The sequence below is a fragment of the Chaetodon trifascialis genome, chromosome 21 (genome assembly GCF_039877785.1).
Source record: "Chaetodon trifascialis isolate fChaTrf1 chromosome 21, fChaTrf1.hap1, whole genome shotgun sequence".
NCBI classification, from domain to species: Eukaryota; Metazoa; Chordata; class Actinopteri; order Chaetodontiformes; family Chaetodontidae; genus Chaetodon; species Chaetodon trifascialis.
The window spans coordinates 1,261,191-1,278,723 of record NC_092076.1 but is presented as its reverse complement, the minus strand read 5'-3'; the positions used below and the strand labels follow the sequence as shown (position 1 = coordinate 1,278,723).

Sequence of the window (17,533 nt, the reverse complement as noted above, 5' to 3'; positions counted from 1 at the left end):
AGACAAACACTCAGTTTATCATGAGTTGTACAAAACAACAGGAGAAACTTTCCAGATTTTTTTCCTCAAAGTTTCAGATATTTGTACAGAACAGTAGTCATTGCTGAATTGTCACTTGAATGATCCCTGACAGGCTAACATCACTTTAAGCTTCACTACGCTGCAGTTTTTGAAACCACAGCTCCGTTTGTGGGCGATGTGGGAGGAGAAGGGCTTTTAAGCCGTAACGGCTCCCCTGGTGCCACCAAGGCAACGATGTTCTCCTTCTTGGACAACCAGAAAGCCGGGTAAAGAGGCTCCAGGAACTCTGCCTGGTACTCGTGGATGAGCGTCATGCTGTCATCCACGCCGTAGAAAGCCAGCAGGCCTCTGGTGTAGTCCACATAAACCCCGATACGAGTGAACTTCTCCACATTCAGAGGGGCTTCCACGTCGCTGTGCCAGGCGGAGAAGGTGCGTCCGTTCCACTGGAGACACCAGGAGAAGTCGTTTCCTGTGATGCAGCTGTTGCTCTCGCTGCCTTTGCGGTCGATGCTCTTGTAGGTCACACCGATGTGCGTGCCCTCGCCGCTGATGTCTACCTCAAAGTAGTGCCGCCCCAGATAGAAGCTCTCTGTCGCCAGGACTTGGCGCCAGCTCTCAAACCGCTCAGGTACGTCAGGATAAGGGTGCTGCCAGGGCGTGGTATTAGTCACCTTCCTGTTTTCCTCTGTCAGGCGCAGGAACTTGTGAGCGGTGTCAGGGTCGAAACTCACGTGGGCGGCATCTGGGAGAGGATCAAGGATTTGTTAGTTTACTTATGTTGTAAGAGCTACATAAGAACAGTCAGCGCCGCAAATCCCACTGCCGTCACGAAGACCACCATATTGTTGTTTAATGAGTTCAGTGCTGTACTTTTACAGCTCTGCCTCTATCAGACAGCTGTGTTACGTTTCAGTTTCAAACTTTGATCCTTCACACTGGACCCTCACTTAAAGGTCCAGCTCGAGTAGCTCCAACGGCTCAGTGCTGTTTGCACCTCAATATCAACATTAAGTGTAACTTTACTTTTCCTAAAGTTGCAAACAGCTGATGTTCAGTTGATTTAAGGGTGATCAAGTGTCAGAACAAACCAAACAAGAACGAGCTTTAGAGGTGTGACAGGCCTGTGCAGGGTGCACCCTCCTCTGGTGCAATGCATGCTGGGAAAGGCTTCAGCCCACGGAGTGTTTGAATAAGATAAACCTTTACAGTTAATGGATGGACGCAGGTTCTCATTGATATCTATGTTAAAGGTTCCCTCCTCCAGCCCTGCAGCCCACATCCGTCTTTCTTCCTGTACTCAGGAATTCATAGGTGAGTTTATCTGATCCAGAGTCTGTTTCGTAGGCCTGGCAAAGTCTGTGAATGTGCTTGAGGACTGGACCTGGAAACAGCTGTCTGAACACATCAGATTGCTTTAAAATGGCATTAAAATACACAAATCTTACGCTGTGATGTTCACTTTTTTCTGCTGGTGTGGAACAGATTGAAATGAGACTCTTCTTCAGCTTTTCTGAAATCATGACTACAACAAAACTCCAGCACAATGACCTCTATTCACACATCGGAAACACTTACATTTGAGGAAGTCGGCATGCGTCACCGGATCTGGTATCGACATGTTCTGTTTTGTTGCAACAATTGCCTGAACTGTTGTCTTTATTCCCATTTTGTCTGCAAGGGAAGAGAGTATATTTCAGTCTGTGTAACGCGTCACAATTTCAGTTTATTTGCATGAACTCTGTCTTTGGCTGGCACAAAAGGGAAACAAGTATGTGCTGTCTTTCAGCTTCTGTCGGCGGCACACAAAACAGGTGAGTCACGAAGCGCACAGGTGGCTTGGAGGCATGTTTAGCCCCCGCGGCGTACCTGAGCTGCAGCTGTGACACACAGGCTGAAAATTCTTCACATGTGTGAACACGCCTGGACAGACAGCGACCTGTACAGCTGTACTTTAGTGCTGCGGTGTGATTTTCCCCGGCAGCATCGTTCGTGCTAGTTTTTCTCACCGTTCTTGCAGGTCTCTTTAACTTTCTCGATGTATGAGGACACGAGCATGGCACACAGCTCCTGCGTGGAGTCGACGATCACACGGCTGAAGGAATTGAGGCGGTCCATCAGGCCGATGTAGACCCCGGGCAGAGAAATGTCAGTGGCCTCTTTCTTCCACTCTGAATACTCCTACAGAACAAACACAGTGTCATGAAGGAGTTACCACATGAGGATTGCTGTAGCCTTCAGGCATGATCTGTCTCTGTCTCTGTCTCTGTCTCTGTCTCTGTCTTTGTCTCTGTCTCTGTCTCTGTCTCTGTCTCTGTCTTGGTGCTGGAGGTGTTACCTGTAAGTAATCCACATCATTTTTGTTTTTTGACAGCTTCTCCATCTGGGCCTGTGTCTTCTTCAGCTCGGTGCACCTTTGCTCCAGATGAACCCGGATGCCCTCAGCCTGCCTCAGCGCCTGCTTCTCCTCGGCCTCCAGGATCTCCATCACCTCCCGCTTCGCCTTCTCCACCACTGTCTGCAGCTCCTCGAACTGGCTCTCGATCACGGCCCGCACCTCCGTCACCGAATGCTGCAGAACAGTGTTTTCAGTTTCTGTTGGTATTGTATGGGCAGAACATTCTTTACATTCTACAGCAGGAGGTGATGGATCTCAAAGGCTCTGACAGGTGACAGGTAGGGAATGCACCAGGTCACATGATCTTACATAACCGCAAGCTCGGTTAGGGAATGCTTCGTTGCCTCACCACCACTCTCAACCAAATAAAAACATGGATTTCCTCCCACAGCTCAGAGAAACCTGTTCGGTTTGGGCGGCTCCAGGACGTCAGGGCTGACTGGTGGTTTCTCAAACCAAAAATAGTCACCACCCCCAACTGGTTTAATCAAAGTCTTGTGATATTCATGCGACAGATACACAGTGAGGTCATTTCAGATTAGTCATGTGGGGTATTCACCTCAATAGAGACTGTGTTGAGTTGAAGTTTGTTGATGGCATTTTCTGCTGCCGTCACCGTCTTCACCATCTCAGCCTGCTTCTCCCCGAGTTCCTTCTGTGAACAGAAGAGAACAGAATTCAGCACATCTCCTCACGGAAACTACGACCATGCTGTCATGCTGCAAATATGCCAGATCCTAACAGATGGAAAGCAAATGTATTTAGTAAACACTGAGGGTCTCTCTTCAGGAAAACTGTGTTGATTCCTGATTTCCTCGACTCTGTCGGGGGGCCACGTCCTCTTCTACACTCTGATATTTGTGGTTTTCAAAGTATGAGCTTGTTTGCAGATTAAAGTGTGAATTCCTCGGGCAGGTCCAGGCGAGTCTGGAGCTGAAGCCGGGAATCAAGGAAAATTCTTTTCCATAAACTTTAGAGCCTGAGGGAAACAGTGCATTTGCTTTGCTTGAGACAGTGTGACAGGGCATCAAGCCTGTGACGAAAAACAACCAGTATTTATTAAATTATTCTGGAAATACCTTACGGCTAAAATGTACTGAGGAATTTCATTGGAGAAGGGTAAAAGACAGGGATGGTGTCTCGCCATCACATCCTAAACAACTTAATAAAGTGATTGCCAATGACTCCTAAAGTGACATCTGACCAACCATTTGACAGGACCAGCAACAGGTGGACCTTCATCGCCAGGTGGTAAAAACTGTGAAATGGTCGCCGTTTGATTTTTAGACATCAGAACTACTTGGTTAGCTTTAGGAAAAAAACTTTGATTAAAATAAATGTTTTACTGTTACGTACATGATGTAACTGAAGAATGTTATGTAAGTCAAAATGAGTCAGCGCTGACTTTACAAACATCGATCTCCTGGGTGACACATCCTGTTTGTTTGTGGAACAAACAAATGCAAATGTCTTTGCTCTGTTTACTACGTCACCTGACTTCGTCCTTTGCTCCTGCCATAATTACTACTACCACTAGAGGCCGCTGCCTAAAATAAAAGTAAATATGGGTTGAAATAAGCTTCTTGGAAAGCAGACCTGTATGGTCGTTTTTCTGCTGAGGACGGGGTCTGTCTCCCCCCCACTCCTCTTTGTATCAACATTACAGAGATATTTAGATCCAAAAGTGTTGCTATGCTAGCTGTGTTTCCGCTGTGTCATAGCCCACATGGGCCTGGAAGACAAGAACAATGCAGTTGCAGTGGAGAGCAAACATAAAAATCTATAGCGATTTCGTTTCTATGCAGATAATCTTCTGTTGTATTTAACCAAAAATCAATAACTATTTTGCTAAACGTTTACAGTCAAAATGTATATTTGTGAGCTTTTGGGGGCTGCGAGTTACCCCCCGACCCCTACTTTAACACTCCAAACTGAAATTTGACTTGTTACTTCAGTACTGACTTTAAATATCTACTTGAAACTAATCTTTATAAACTTAAATCTTTATTCTTTATGTGTCATTTTACCATTAACTACCAACTACCTCCTAATCTACATGTATCTGTAGTGTAAATAATTTTAGTGAGATTAATGTTTGGAAATGTTTGGTTTTTTTGGTTTTGTTTGTGTTTTGTGAAGCACTTTGTAACATTAAAAAGTGCTTTACAAATAAGGGTTATTATTGCTAATACAGAAAAAATAACAGTAATTAGAGGAAAAATCATTATCAAATGCTCAATGTTACTTCATAAACTTGAGAAGTGAGACATATGTACAGATATTTTTTCTTATGTTTTATGTTTTTATACTTTACATTGGGAGGTACAGCTCAGGAGGCCCCTTCCACTCTGGACGATTTGTGGTGGCACATGAGGCCAAAGCAGAAGCAGAGCTTGTGCAGGCAAGCCAGAAATACTACAATACAAAACAGGTATAACAACAGGTATCCATTGTTTGGCACTGTGACAAATATCTGTCACAGGATTTACAGCAACTCAATGTTTGTGTCAAGAGGGAATTTGTGACATCAAGCTGCACAATAAAAAAGGACTTTTAACATGTTTCTTAAGTTATCAGGCTGAAATAAAACATCCTCGTTCAGTTTGTACAGCATGAACCACAAGCAAAAAACTGTATCACGTTACATTCGTCTGTATCACATTCTATTGTTCTATATTTACATACAAAATAATGTTGCTTGTGTTGTACAAAGAGAGCATGAATATATGTAGTTTCCAGCTGTTCGGAAGGACAGACGGTCCTAACTTAAGAAAGAAGTTAAAACTGTTGAAGAGTTGAAGACAGTCTTTACGGACTCTGGAAACACCCTCAGAACAGAGGTGAGTGTTGGTAAAGGGAACGCTGTCGGCCATTTGTCTTTTACCTCTGTGAACGTAATGCTAACAAATGAAACAGAGGATCTCCAGAGGGAGGAATTTTCTCGTGTGCCAATGCAGAACATGAGCTCCGAGCAGGAATTTCAGGTCATTTCAGTCTATTGTTTTCCATGTTTTTCTTACTGTTGGTGTCTGTCCTGTGGGAATACATCTGACAGGGAAGTTTCCTCTTCAGCACAAAATACTTTCATTTAAACGTCACTGTATATTATTTCCCTTCTCGTTTTCTATTCAAACACAATTAGAGATTTAAAAAAAGAAGTTCTGCACGTCGCCTTTGTGGTATTTTCAGCTTCCAAACAGCTCTGTCGACGCTCTGGCCTCCCGACACTGTTTGCTTTGCAGAGCTAATGAAGCACTTTGAGGTTTTGCAACAACACACTCTGCAAATAACAGGTGGAGGCTAAAAGCGACGGATCTCTGCAGGAATCTGGACCGGGGCGCTTGAACCTGAAGGTCAAGAACTGTCAAAAAGTGAGACAAATGACACTTTGGCTGAAGCCTGAGCTTTCGCTGCGTCAGAGAGTCAAAATAGATCCGAGTATTGAATTTCCAGACTGCCAAACAATGTTGTTAATCACACAGAGCGCAGCACCATATGATGAGCTTTACTGTGGATGTTCAGTCAGAATTACTGTCCTAATTGGAATTAAAGCGATCAGAGCTGCTTTGTGGGACATGTGAGGACATTGTGATGGATTTGGAGGATACAGTTCATCCCGTCTTCACTGGTGCTGAAGGTTACATCCATCAAAGCTGCTCAGACTTCACTACTTATCGAAATGTGATTAAATCCCTGCTTCAGTCAGCAGTGTGGATGTGATCTAAGGCTTATCTTGAGCTCATAGTGGAAATGAGTGGAATAGAATAGAATATTTCAGTCCTCACTGTCGTTCCTTCAGGTCAGACAATAAATAAGAAAACACAAAGCGGTCCGATAAGAAAACCACACGGAGGCTGTGACGTGAAAATGTTCAAATACTGCTGCAACAAACAAAGGATTATCATGATCAATGTAGAATCAATAATCAAGTTTATAAAATGCCAGTTTTTTGTGTTTTCAAATTACCTGTTTTGTCCGACCAATCAGCAGTCAAAAACCCAAAGACATCAAAGCCATAATGACATAAAACAGGGAAAAGAGTCTGAAACCAGTGAATGTTTGACATTTTGCTCGATGAATTATTTAGACCTGTGGTTCTTGAACCAAGTCGAGGCTCCAGAAATAACTTTATTTTTCTGACTTCTAAGCCTTTTTTCTAGTGAAATGCTGCAGACTTTGAGGCCTTCAAGACTCAGAGAGTCACTTCAAAGAGTTTTGTGTCCACAGCTTTAACCTGTGATGAGACACTGCCTCGTTTTAAGGGGCCAAAAAGGTTCAAAAGCACCGACTTAAATGACAAAACTGCATCAAACTGGTTTGAGCTGAACATTAGACCAAAGGTGAACTTTACATATTCAGATATGTGAGTATGGAAAAGTTTGTCTTGCCTCTATTTTTTTGCGAGCCTCCACCACAGGGATGGTGTTGTGGCCCCTGTGGTCCTCCGTCACGCAGTCCTGGCAGATGCAGCAGGCGTCAGCGCTGCAGAAAAGCTCCAGGGGCCACTTGTGGCTCTCGCAGGTCCGCCTCTCGATGTCCCTGAGCGGCTCCACCAGCCGGTGGTTCTGAAACTTCGGGTTCTCCAGGTGAGGCCGGAGGTGGGCCTCGCAGTAGGACACCAGGCAGGTGAGGCAGGACTTGAGGGCCCTGCAGGGGCTCTCGATACAGGAGTCACACACCACATCATCGGAGCCCAAAGGTTCCTCCTTCACCTCCTTTTCTTTCACCTCCTCTTTTTCTCCATCTTTCACCTCTTTGTCTGTCTGCTCTGCCTCCTTCTCCTCCTCCTCCTCCTCAGGCTTCTTGGGGTCCTCGGACTCCTTCAGATCCTTCTGGATTTTGGTCTCCTCTGCCGTCTTTGAGTCCTGACTCTGCTCCTCTTTGCTGTTGATCACAGGAGCGTCAGCTTCTGTCCCGTTGTGTTTGGGACCATCTTGCAGACTCTCGGGACATCCTTTGCTTTTGTCCTGGAGGCAGGCGGCCGGCTCGTCTCCGCTCAGCACACCTGAGCAGACGCCACACTGCTGCTGTTTGGAGATGGGAGCTGCGTCTTCAGCTGCTGTATCTGCCATGTCTTCAGACCGTCCTCTCTGTCAGCTGGCTTCACTTCCACTCTCTTACGCTCTCTGGAAATAACTGGCTCAGCCACTTTTTGTGAGCCGGTAGTTCCTGGATCACACCGATGAGGCTGGAAAGCCACACCTCGAGGATGTCAGTCCAGGCCCATAGTTTCAGTCTAAATGTTATCCGCCCCCTCAGCTCTCAATTGTGAGCAGGCGGGCCAACAAACAGCGATACACCCCCGTGCACAATCACTGCCCTCCCCTCCCTCAGGAAAAAGAAACCACAGGGTGGAGCCCGCAGTGCAAATGAGGAACAGAGGAGTAGAGTTGCAGCCGCCCTCATGCTTTGTGTTTGAACATGAGCTCAAACTTACCAGTTTGAGTGTTAATGATGACTTTTGTTTCCACACTGATGGACTCATCAGCTGCTCTGTGTCTCTGCTGTCTCTGTTGTCTCTGCTGTCTCTGTTATCTTGACAGAACTGAGGAAATCATTGCTGCAGGCTGTTGTCATGTGCACATCTCCGCTGTTCCAAAGTGCAAATGGAAACTCCAGAGAAAAAGTAAATAGACTGAGTGAATCAGTCGGATCAGGCCAGATGCTGCCACCGTGTGACCAGAGCCGAGTCACTGTGCTGGAGCTCAGAGGAGCATTCAGGGTGGCTCTCATGTGGTCATGTGATTAATCAAACATGTGTTCAGCCAATCAGAAACATGGATTTGCCCTGCTGCTCTTTTGACTGTGATATCCAGGCCGGTCTGTCTGCAGCCTCACACACACCTGCTATGACACACCTGTGTAATGGTTCAGACTCCAGAGCTGATTGGTCAGCTTCAGGAAAGATCTCAGGTGTGTCCTGCGGTCTGAGAGTCTGCAGAGACGCTTCTTTTATATTTCATTCTGCAGAGACCAGTGTGATTTGGGTGTTTTCCTGTGAAATCTTTAATAAAAGCATTTCACACATGGATTTATCAGCAAATAGAGTTGAAATAATGGAACCTGGAAGGAAAGTGTGCTGCTGGTGGAGGAGATGCTTTAAAGAAGATATTCAATGGGAGAAATTCAGTGCAGAACAAGAGGATGTTCCAGAAATGAATGCTGGCTTAGTTCTTACTATTTTCACCCCTGAGGAATGACAGAAAGCAGCACCTGCAGGTAAAATAACTAAATGATTGCTTTAGACAAAGAGCTCTGAAATTAAAACTGCACTAATCTGAGTCTTTATATTAATAATCGATCGAATGTGGAGGGTGACAAGAGTTTGCTAATGTTCCATCGTAATGAGGCGATAATGTGTGTTTACAGTTTGTTCTGCTGCCCCCAGGTGGCCAAAATATATCTCAATACTGCTTTAAGTGTTTTTATGTCATAGAAGGAAACATTATGGTTGTGAGTGACAGCAGCTGTCTGTAGGTTTCAAAGAAAGTACTGATAGTTTCTGTGTATAAATACACAATAAATCAGGAATGTCACATAAAGAAAAACTTCATCTCAGCAGCACGCACGTTTGGATACTGGAATATAAGATGAGAAGTCAAAAAAGGTGAAAAAACAACTTTAATTCTTGAAAATTCATGTTAAAATTTAATATCAGAAAAAAGAAAGACACTGAGACACTTTCATGTCCTTATGGTATGGACTATAGCTGCAGTGCAGTGAAGGACGCGTCTTTGAGGATGCAGAAAGTCAAACATTTGCATCATCAAAAACAACAGCACCAACATCTGTCGCTTCAGAAGCAGGAGCCTGTCTCACAAAGCAGCATCAGCATCAGCCGCAGGCTCAGAGAGCAGCTAGCCCCACTGTCTGTCTGTCTGTCTGTCTGTCTGTCTGTCTGTCTGTCTGTCTGTCTGTCTGTCTGCCTGTCTCTGTCTGTCTGCCTGTCTGTCTGTCTGTCTGTCTGTCTGTCTGTCTGTCTGTCTGTCTGTCTGTCTGTCTGTCTGTCTGTCTGTCTCTGTCTGTCTGTCTGTGTCTCTGTCTGTCTGTCTGTCTGTCTGTCTGTCTGTCTGTCTGTCTGTCTGTCTGTCTGTCTGTGTCTCTGTCTCTGTCTGTCTGTCTGCCTGCCTGTCTGTCTGTCTGTCTGTCTGTCTGTCTGTCTGTCTGTGTCTCTGTCTGTCTCTCTGTCTGCCTGTCTGTGTCTCTGTCTGTCTGTCTGTCTGTCTGTCTGTCTGTCTGTCTGTCTGTCTGTCTGTCTGTCTGTCTGTCTGTCTGTTAAACACAGTATGGAGCTGGGGTAGGAGGTGATTAGCCTAGCGTAGCATAGAGACCAGAAGCAGCGAGAAACAAATCTGGAAAAACGTCTGAGCGTCTCCTTTAGAGGTTAAATATGATGTTAATATTAGTGACGATGAAAAAACAAGCTTGAGTTTTCAGCATGTCCTCAGTGTTTTGCCTGATTTGATCTTGCTCTGTCCAGAAGTGTATTACAGCCTCTGCGATACTGAACGTTTACAGGGATTTCACACATTCTGTTACTGCATTACTTTAGATTCTGTTGTGCTTAGTTCCTGTACCCCTCTATGTTTTCCTTCAGCTGTAATCTCATTAAATATGCTCCTCTGAATCTCTTCATGTTGGCGGCTGGTGACCACCTGTGTGACATCACTCATCCCAGTTAAGTGCTTCATGAGACAGACCCCAGGTCAGTTCAAACCTGTGGTTAATCTCCTTTTGTGACTTGTTATGCAGCAGTTAGCTTTCCGTTGAGTGCTTATCTTTGTGCTTTATTAAACTACCTGCAGACATGTCGGATACCGATTGAGTTAATAATTAAAGACGTTCATTCAGCTCCTATCATCACGTGTCGCTGTGCTATTGATTATGTACCTGTCCTGTCAGGTAGAGACTATTCAAACCTGGACTGTGGAGGCTGTGACGTGTCAGCAGAAACACACTGAAGCTTTTCGGCTGCAGCAGTCATGAGTCTGAACAGTTTTTCTTCATCACTGCGTCTTCATCACTGCACTCCCACCAGCTCTGTGATCGGCGGGGCAAACACCATCAGTTCCTGGTATTTGTTGAAGAAAACGTGCAGGCGGGAGAGGTAGCTGTCCTCCTGGTATGGAAGCTGCTTCTCGGTCAGATACTTGGACACGACGGGCTTCACCTGCAGAGAGACGAGGACTCTTTCACAGGTGGACACAACGGAAAGAACAGATGCTAAACCTTTAGCTAAACCTTTAGCATCTGTATGAGACGCAGGGGGCAGTGATTAAAGGTCAGTATTTGATGAGCTGCGAATGAGAGAAGTCTGCATGAACGACGTGGGTTTGATTCCCACCTTTAGACACATGTGATCGGACAGGAAGGGGAAGAGGTGGTGCTCCACGTGACAGTTGATAAGCGAGTGTCCAAATATCCAGTCCAGCAGGAAGTTACGCGGCAGGTTCAGGACTCCGTGGGTCATCTGGTAGATCCTCTTTGGTCGACTGGTGGGAGAGAACATGTGGAGGCCGATGTGCTGCAGGTGACACACAGTTAGTCCAGCTAAAGGCAGTTAATCCCACAGGTGTTTAACCAACCTCAGCACAAAATACTTAGAGGTTAATACACTGAACTCTGCCTTTGAATATATATGATACATAAATGCACTCATGATTCAACGTGATTAAGACTCTCTAACGTTTCAGTGAAACTGTGATTTGTCCTCATTTAAATGTCCACGAACGAGCTGCCACACAGTGACCCTGGACCACAGGCCGGCGGCTCGCTTTGTGTGGCTGCTAAATCCAGAACCCGCTCGACCAAACTGCTTTTCACGTCCTACAATTTCAATATTTGTTTGATATCAGTGGACCGAAACATCAAGAAAACTGCTGCCACGGCTTGCATACGCACAAATAAAGAGTATAAAGTGTACATAAAGTGCTTTACACAGTGTCAATGTGTAAATGAAATGGTTTTATAAAAGAAAGGAAATGAGAAGACTTTTCAGTATTTTCAAATGAGACACAGAGTCAACCAAACCAAAGGTCACCCTCAGCTGGAGGAACATGGGGCGCTGAGTTCAGGGGGGAGAAGATAGGACAGCAGCCAACAGCACCAGCAGACAGGCCAGAACAGGTTTTCAGTCTGACCCCCCAGAGAGAACAAACATTTCCCCTGTTGGACCATCAACTTCACATCAAGAACCTGTGTTTTCTGATCCATCTACGCACACTTTGACCAGAACAATGCACAATGACCTGCAGGGAAATCATGCGTGAGCTGCTCCTTTTTATCCCGTCAGCTCCCTGAATGGTCCGATCCAACACAAAGCTGCGTTCAACACGAGCTTCTCAGACGGTCGCTAACAAGAGGAGCTCTCACAATCACTTGGTGTGAAATGACACAGGAGCCTTTATCAAATCTGTGAGAGGAGAACACACATGGCTACAGCATGTCTGTAGGAATTTAGCGTCAGCGACCTGCGAACGACCTGCGAACGACCTGCGAACGACCTGCGAACGACCTGCGAACGACCTGCGAACGACCTGCTCTGGAGCTTGAACATGAACATGAACGACGGCTTTCTGGCAGAAAGGTTTTGGGTGAAGCTCCTGCTGGTTCGACATCTTGTGTTTGACCCATTCGTCCACCAAGACCTGCTCCCTCCACAGACCTGGTTCCTCTTTAGACTGTCACCTGACTTCCTGAAGGCTTTCAGGCAGAAAGCCCTGAAGGTGAACTTCTCCCAGAACCACCCCAACAGGCTTACAGACTATCAGTGTCCACAAACATAGGTGAGACCAAACAGACCAAACTATAGGAAAACGACACGCACTCACACACTGACATGTGTGTGCACTGCTACATCCTGCAAAACCACGTCCTGCCACACCATGACCTGTGAAACCACAGCCAACTACTTTGATTTATGACAAACTAAAGAGACCATCATGTACTTTGTGTTTAGTGCTAATTGGCAGATGTTAGCATGCTGACACGCTAAGCTAAAACTCTTCACATTTTAAACATCATACCTGCTAAACATATTCGCACTGTCTTAGCTTTTAGCTAACATCAGCATGACTAAGCACAGCTCACAGTGCAGCAGGCCTGCTGCAGGTATTTCTCACCTGGAAAATGTTGACGTGGATATACGGCACAGAGAACATCGCTCTGCAAACAAGCATACAGAGCAGAGCGCTGAGAGGAGACAGGAAGCCGGAGACGTGGATCAGCAGCCAGTACTGAGAATACAGGCCCAGCGCTACCATCAGCATGGTCCTAACGACGTGAGCCAACGAGTGTCCTTTGAGATGAGCTGCAAAACCAGAGGACATGAAAACGTCACATGTGTGAGAATAAACTCACAGCTAGGTGAGAGAGGCGAGGTAACACGGGACCTTGAACAGGATCAGAAGCTAAGAAATCTATCTCAGCTTTATGCTGATAATCACATTTAATGTTGAAATATTTGAGGAACCCATAAACCTTCTGTTCCACTGCGGTCCTGTGGCGCCTCTTACCGAGTGCAACGAGGGGAGTGATGATGGGCAGGGCCAGGGGGGCTACGAACAGGTAGACGGTGCGGGGCAGGAAGGGGACCTTCCATACGCTGGAGTCGCCCAGTCCGATGACGTTAGTGTGAGCGTGGTGCATCTTAATGTGGCCGTGAACGCCGGCTCGCGCTGAGAACGAGCCACAGATCTGAGTGGAAGAACACAAGGACAGACGCTCGTTCACAGACGTTCAAACAGCACAACCATCACTGATGCAAACACATTAAAACAATCAATGAAAATGATCACGCAGGACAATCAGCATTGGTTGACTTAGTTTTATTATACATCCTTCTTCCGCTTGCTTTGATAAGCAGCCACCAACGAGGCCAAAGAACAGCAAAGATTATCACGATGTTTTGTTTACTGAGCGTTCAGTAAACATCCAGACTTGAATTCACGGGTTCAGGAGTTCACTGAACCGTTCCAGCAGCGAGGTTAAACACAGCTTTAATAACCTGATTCACAGTGTTGGACTCATCCATGAAGGCTCATCACTCACTCTTGTAAATATTACTGCTTCCAGGGTCATACACGGCTGGCGGCGCACCAGCGCAGGGTCGGCTGGCTGAGCACGAGGCCTCACTCTGCCTCATTCACTCATTCACTCATTCACTCACAGCTGTGCAGCAGCTGATCCCAGAGCAGCTTCACTCGAACAGCTTCTTCTCTTTATCTAGACGACGAGTTTGATACCACTCTCATGCCTGTCTGGTAAATATGAACCTACAGCCAGTTAGCTTAGCATAAAGACTGGAAACGGTTAGCAGCTCACCAGTTAGCACGTTATGTCTGGTTTGTTTAATTTGCAACAAATATAGAAAATAATTTCTTGACCCAGACTATTTCTTGGATGAGGTGCTGACTTCCTGGAGTTAACCACTGAGCTTTAAAGGTGCTGGAGGGAGATTTCTTACATACAGATTCCAGGCTAGCTGTTTCCCTCCGTTTCCAGCCTTTATACTAAGCTAGGCTAACTGGCAACTTGCTCTGGCTTCATATTTACCTTACAGACATGTGAGTGGCATCAATCATCTCAGCAAGAAAGCAAATAAACAGAAGATGTTCCTTCAGTGCCTTGCTCAAGGACGCTTCAGCAGTTAAACTCACTGCTGCGGAGCTGCATGCGAGAAAAATACCAAACTCAAAAATAAGCTTTGCCTCAGGTGTTTAACGTCGGCCTTCGGTTTGTTTCCGAACATCTCACCTCGATGAAGAAGACGGCCCAGAACTTCGCCCAGGCCTGCGACTCGCTGAGCGCCCCGTGACTCGCCAGGTGCGTCCCTTTGACGGTGATGACGCCGTGAGCCACGCCCATCAGCAGCATGCCCGCCGCAAAGCTGACGATGTGAGAGGAGCCCAGCAGCAGGAAGGCTGCAAGACAAAGTACAGAAAGCCAAGATGAGATAGTGACGCTTTGACCTCTGCAGCAGAACACGACACCACAATCATCACTGACAGGAGCGATAACACAGATACTCACACCACGACACCGACACGTCAGCTTTTCTCTTTCTTTTTGTCATTCTGTAATCCTTTTTGAGTTTCTTTGATTTCTAAATGTGTGCTGGATGTGCCCGCTGACCTCTCACACTCCTAAGACCCTTAATACTACTGGAGCGAAATAATGGTTTGATAAAAGTTTGTGCTGGACATTATTTGTAATTAATCTACCTAAAAGTCATGTTTCATAACGGTTTTGTGTTTTAGCCTCCATGTTTGTAGCATTTGGCGTGTGCTAAATCACATTAACTTTCAAAATAAAGCTGCTACAATCAATACTTTTACCATGAGAATTGAACAAATGACGATGTATAATGGAAAGTGGCTGCTCGTGATTGATGGTGACGGTTTTAAGGCTTTGAACACTAACTGCTCTGCACTGAACATCAGAACGTCAGGAAGACGAAATTAGCGACTAATGAAGCATTTAGCTGCTAAGAGCCACATGTTTTTTGTTGGTGGAGACCAAAATCAGAGCTAAAAGGAGGGCAAATATTGGCAAATTATTCAGTTGGAAAGAAAGAGTGCAGGTTTAAGTACAATGTTATGTGATTTAGGTCATGGGCATGTTAATGTGCTGCTATTAGCACACATATGGTTAGCATGATAGTGTGAAACAGCTCAGGCTGACAAGAGTTCACTCATGAACTCGTGTTGGAGAAGTGGAGGTTTTGGCTGTTGCTGCATGAGGAGTCACTGGGATCGTTTTCTGGACCATAAATGGCAGTTTTAAGTATAATCCACAGCTGCTGAGGGGTTTGATTCTGGGCCAAAGTGAGACATCAACAGACCGACTGGCCCACGCTGTCATCCCCACAGCAGCGCCGCTGTGTGGCTGAAAGCTGGATCTGTTAGCTGTGCAGGAGGATCAGGTGAAAGAGTGAAACTTCATCCTTCACTGGACGTTACTGTGCAGCTCCGTGTCTGACGGACGGCTTTCCTTTCATGATTATCTCACTGCGAAATGTTCCTGCAGACTTTTACATCAAATCTGCTTTTTCTGCATTTAAAGTCTGATGATTTTCTTGAGTATTCAGCTCTTATCGTTCAACACTCACAGACATTAAAGAACTGATGACTTCCTGCCTGCTCGATGGGTTTGACGATAAAATGACCTCACTGTGATCACAGTGAATAATTCATGAACTGCAGCATTGAGGTGGCTGCACCGTAGTAACACACTGGGCTTTTTAACTCTAATAACCCTGAAAGAGAAGCAGCCAGTGAGGCTTGGCTGGCTGGCTCGAGCAGCCGGGTTTAGGTGACACGTTTCCTTCTTAACCCAATAAAACTGTGCTAATATACTGCACTCCTATTTCAAAGCAGCCTATTTCAAGGTGATAAGTCACAAGCTGTGTGATACACAATGACAGATGCCTCCTCAGCTGCACCATGCAACTAAATTCAAGTTCAAGTGAGTATTTCCTCAACCTTATACTACAGTATAAACTGCATGGGTTTGTTTGAGGAAAACTCACAGAGAAAGCAGTTATTAGAGAGCAAAGACAGCAGTAATCTATCTTAAATCTAGATTACGAGTGGAGTTTGAACCAGGTGTCCTGTGGTGCTGCGGGAGCTGTCAGCTCCAATGATCGAGTGTCACGAGCGACAATAGACACTCGTCCTAATTGAGGTCAGTAGCTGACCACCAGTGACCCAGATAGAGGGGCACCATGGGATACTGTGACTGTGTAAACCAGCGACGCAACAGAGCTGAACTGAGCTCTGAAACAGGCTCGATGGAAGGCGATTACCTTCCAGACCACATAAATTAATTAATGAGATAATTAAGGCTGACGTAATCAGTTGATTTACTTAATTTTAATAAGGGGCCATGTATTAAACAGAAATTGATTCATTAATTTAATATATATGACATTTAATTAACAGTTAAAGCAAAAATGGCAAAATTTCTCTGGTTTTAGATTGAGAGTAAACTGAATATTTGAAGTTTTGAACTGTTTGATTGGACAGAACAAGAAATTTGAGGGTGTCACCTTCTGCTACTGGCACTAATGATTGACATCTCAGTTATCTTCTAATGGAAATTTAACATGTTCCTAATGTGCAGTACAGCAGCTACAGTTCAAGGTGATCAAAGGAAAAAATGCCGCTCGCAGTCCGACGTCCAGGCCGTGACGTCACTGCAGAAACTTTATTTCTTCATTTTTTCATCAGGCACAGTTCACCTGAACTCTACTGATTCATTAAATGATGTAAATGAGATTCAGCCGAAAGGTTTCTGTTTATGTGCAGTTCCTGAAGCTGAAGATCATCGATGCCTTGAAATAAAAGTTAACCTTGTTTCTGACTTCTCGTCTCCTCTGAACAAACAGCGAAGCAGCTGACGGTGCAGCAGCTGTGTGGAGTGTCGGTCTTACCGGGTGGCAGACTGAGGAACGCTGCTGCCAGGATGCTGCAGTCGATCCCCCTCCTCTCCCACCAGCTGCTCTCTCTCACCGTCTTCTGCACCAGCCTCGTCAGCTCCATCATCAGCGACTCTTCACCACCTGCCCCTCCATTCTTCATCTCCTCACTGTATTCAGAGTCTCCTTTCCTCTTGACCAACATCTCCCCCGTCCTCCCTCCTCCTCCCCTCTCATCCCCCTGCTCCTCCGGTACACTCTGCATGTCAGCTCCTGTGCTGATCAGAACAAACTCACCATGTGTTTTGTGTCGTCCTACGAGCAGCCGGCGCTAAACGCTGCCTCCACAGCGAGCACAAAGTCCACAGGTCAAAGTTAGCATTGCGAAAGTCCTTATTGGTTAGAGGCATTGTCAGGGAGGCCCAGCCCCCTTCCTGCTGCCTCCTGGACCCTCCTCCCCCAGCTCCTCATCTCTTACAGTTTCCCCTCTTTTTCCCCCTGTCAGCTGACTCCTGGTGCTGTCCAGCAGCAGTGGTCTTTATTGTCTCACGGCCTGAAGCTGTAAGGCTGCCGTGACGTGACGGATCCAGATATCCTCTCAAAGCAGACACACAGAGCTACAGCTGCTCAGAGCCCACCTCTCTCCCCTCTCTGGTGTCTCATACATTCTGCATGCCGCTCACCCCCTCGTGTCTCTT

General features: G+C 45.9%; 2 protein-coding genes across 2 annotated transcripts; both read right to left on the bottom strand.

Annotated features, from left to right (window-relative positions):
- Positions 1-80: 80 nt before the first annotated feature.
- trim16 (tripartite motif containing 16) lies at positions 81-7,629 on the bottom strand. Its single transcript, XM_070990701.1, has 6 exons — positions 6,808-7,629; positions 2,979-3,074; positions 2,360-2,593; positions 2,031-2,202; positions 1,600-1,695; positions 81-766 (listed from the first exon to the last, which is right to left on the bottom strand). Exons 1-6 carry the CDS (start codon positions 7,489-7,491, stop codon positions 156-158), a joined length of 1,893 nt encoding a protein of 630 aa, XP_070846802.1. The 5' UTR covers positions 7,492-7,629; the 3' UTR covers positions 81-155.
- Positions 7,630-10,184: 2,555 nt separating this feature from the next.
- fads6 (fatty acid desaturase 6) lies at positions 10,185-17,219 on the bottom strand. Its single transcript, XM_070990831.1, has 6 exons — positions 16,851-17,219; positions 14,174-14,340; positions 12,934-13,114; positions 12,541-12,728; positions 10,764-10,943; positions 10,185-10,589 (listed from the first exon to the last, which is right to left on the bottom strand). Exons 1-6 carry the CDS (start codon positions 17,098-17,100, stop codon positions 10,440-10,442), a joined length of 1,116 nt encoding a protein of 371 aa, XP_070846932.1. The 5' UTR covers positions 17,101-17,219; the 3' UTR covers positions 10,185-10,439.
- Between the last annotated feature and the right edge of the window lie 314 nt (positions 17,220-17,533).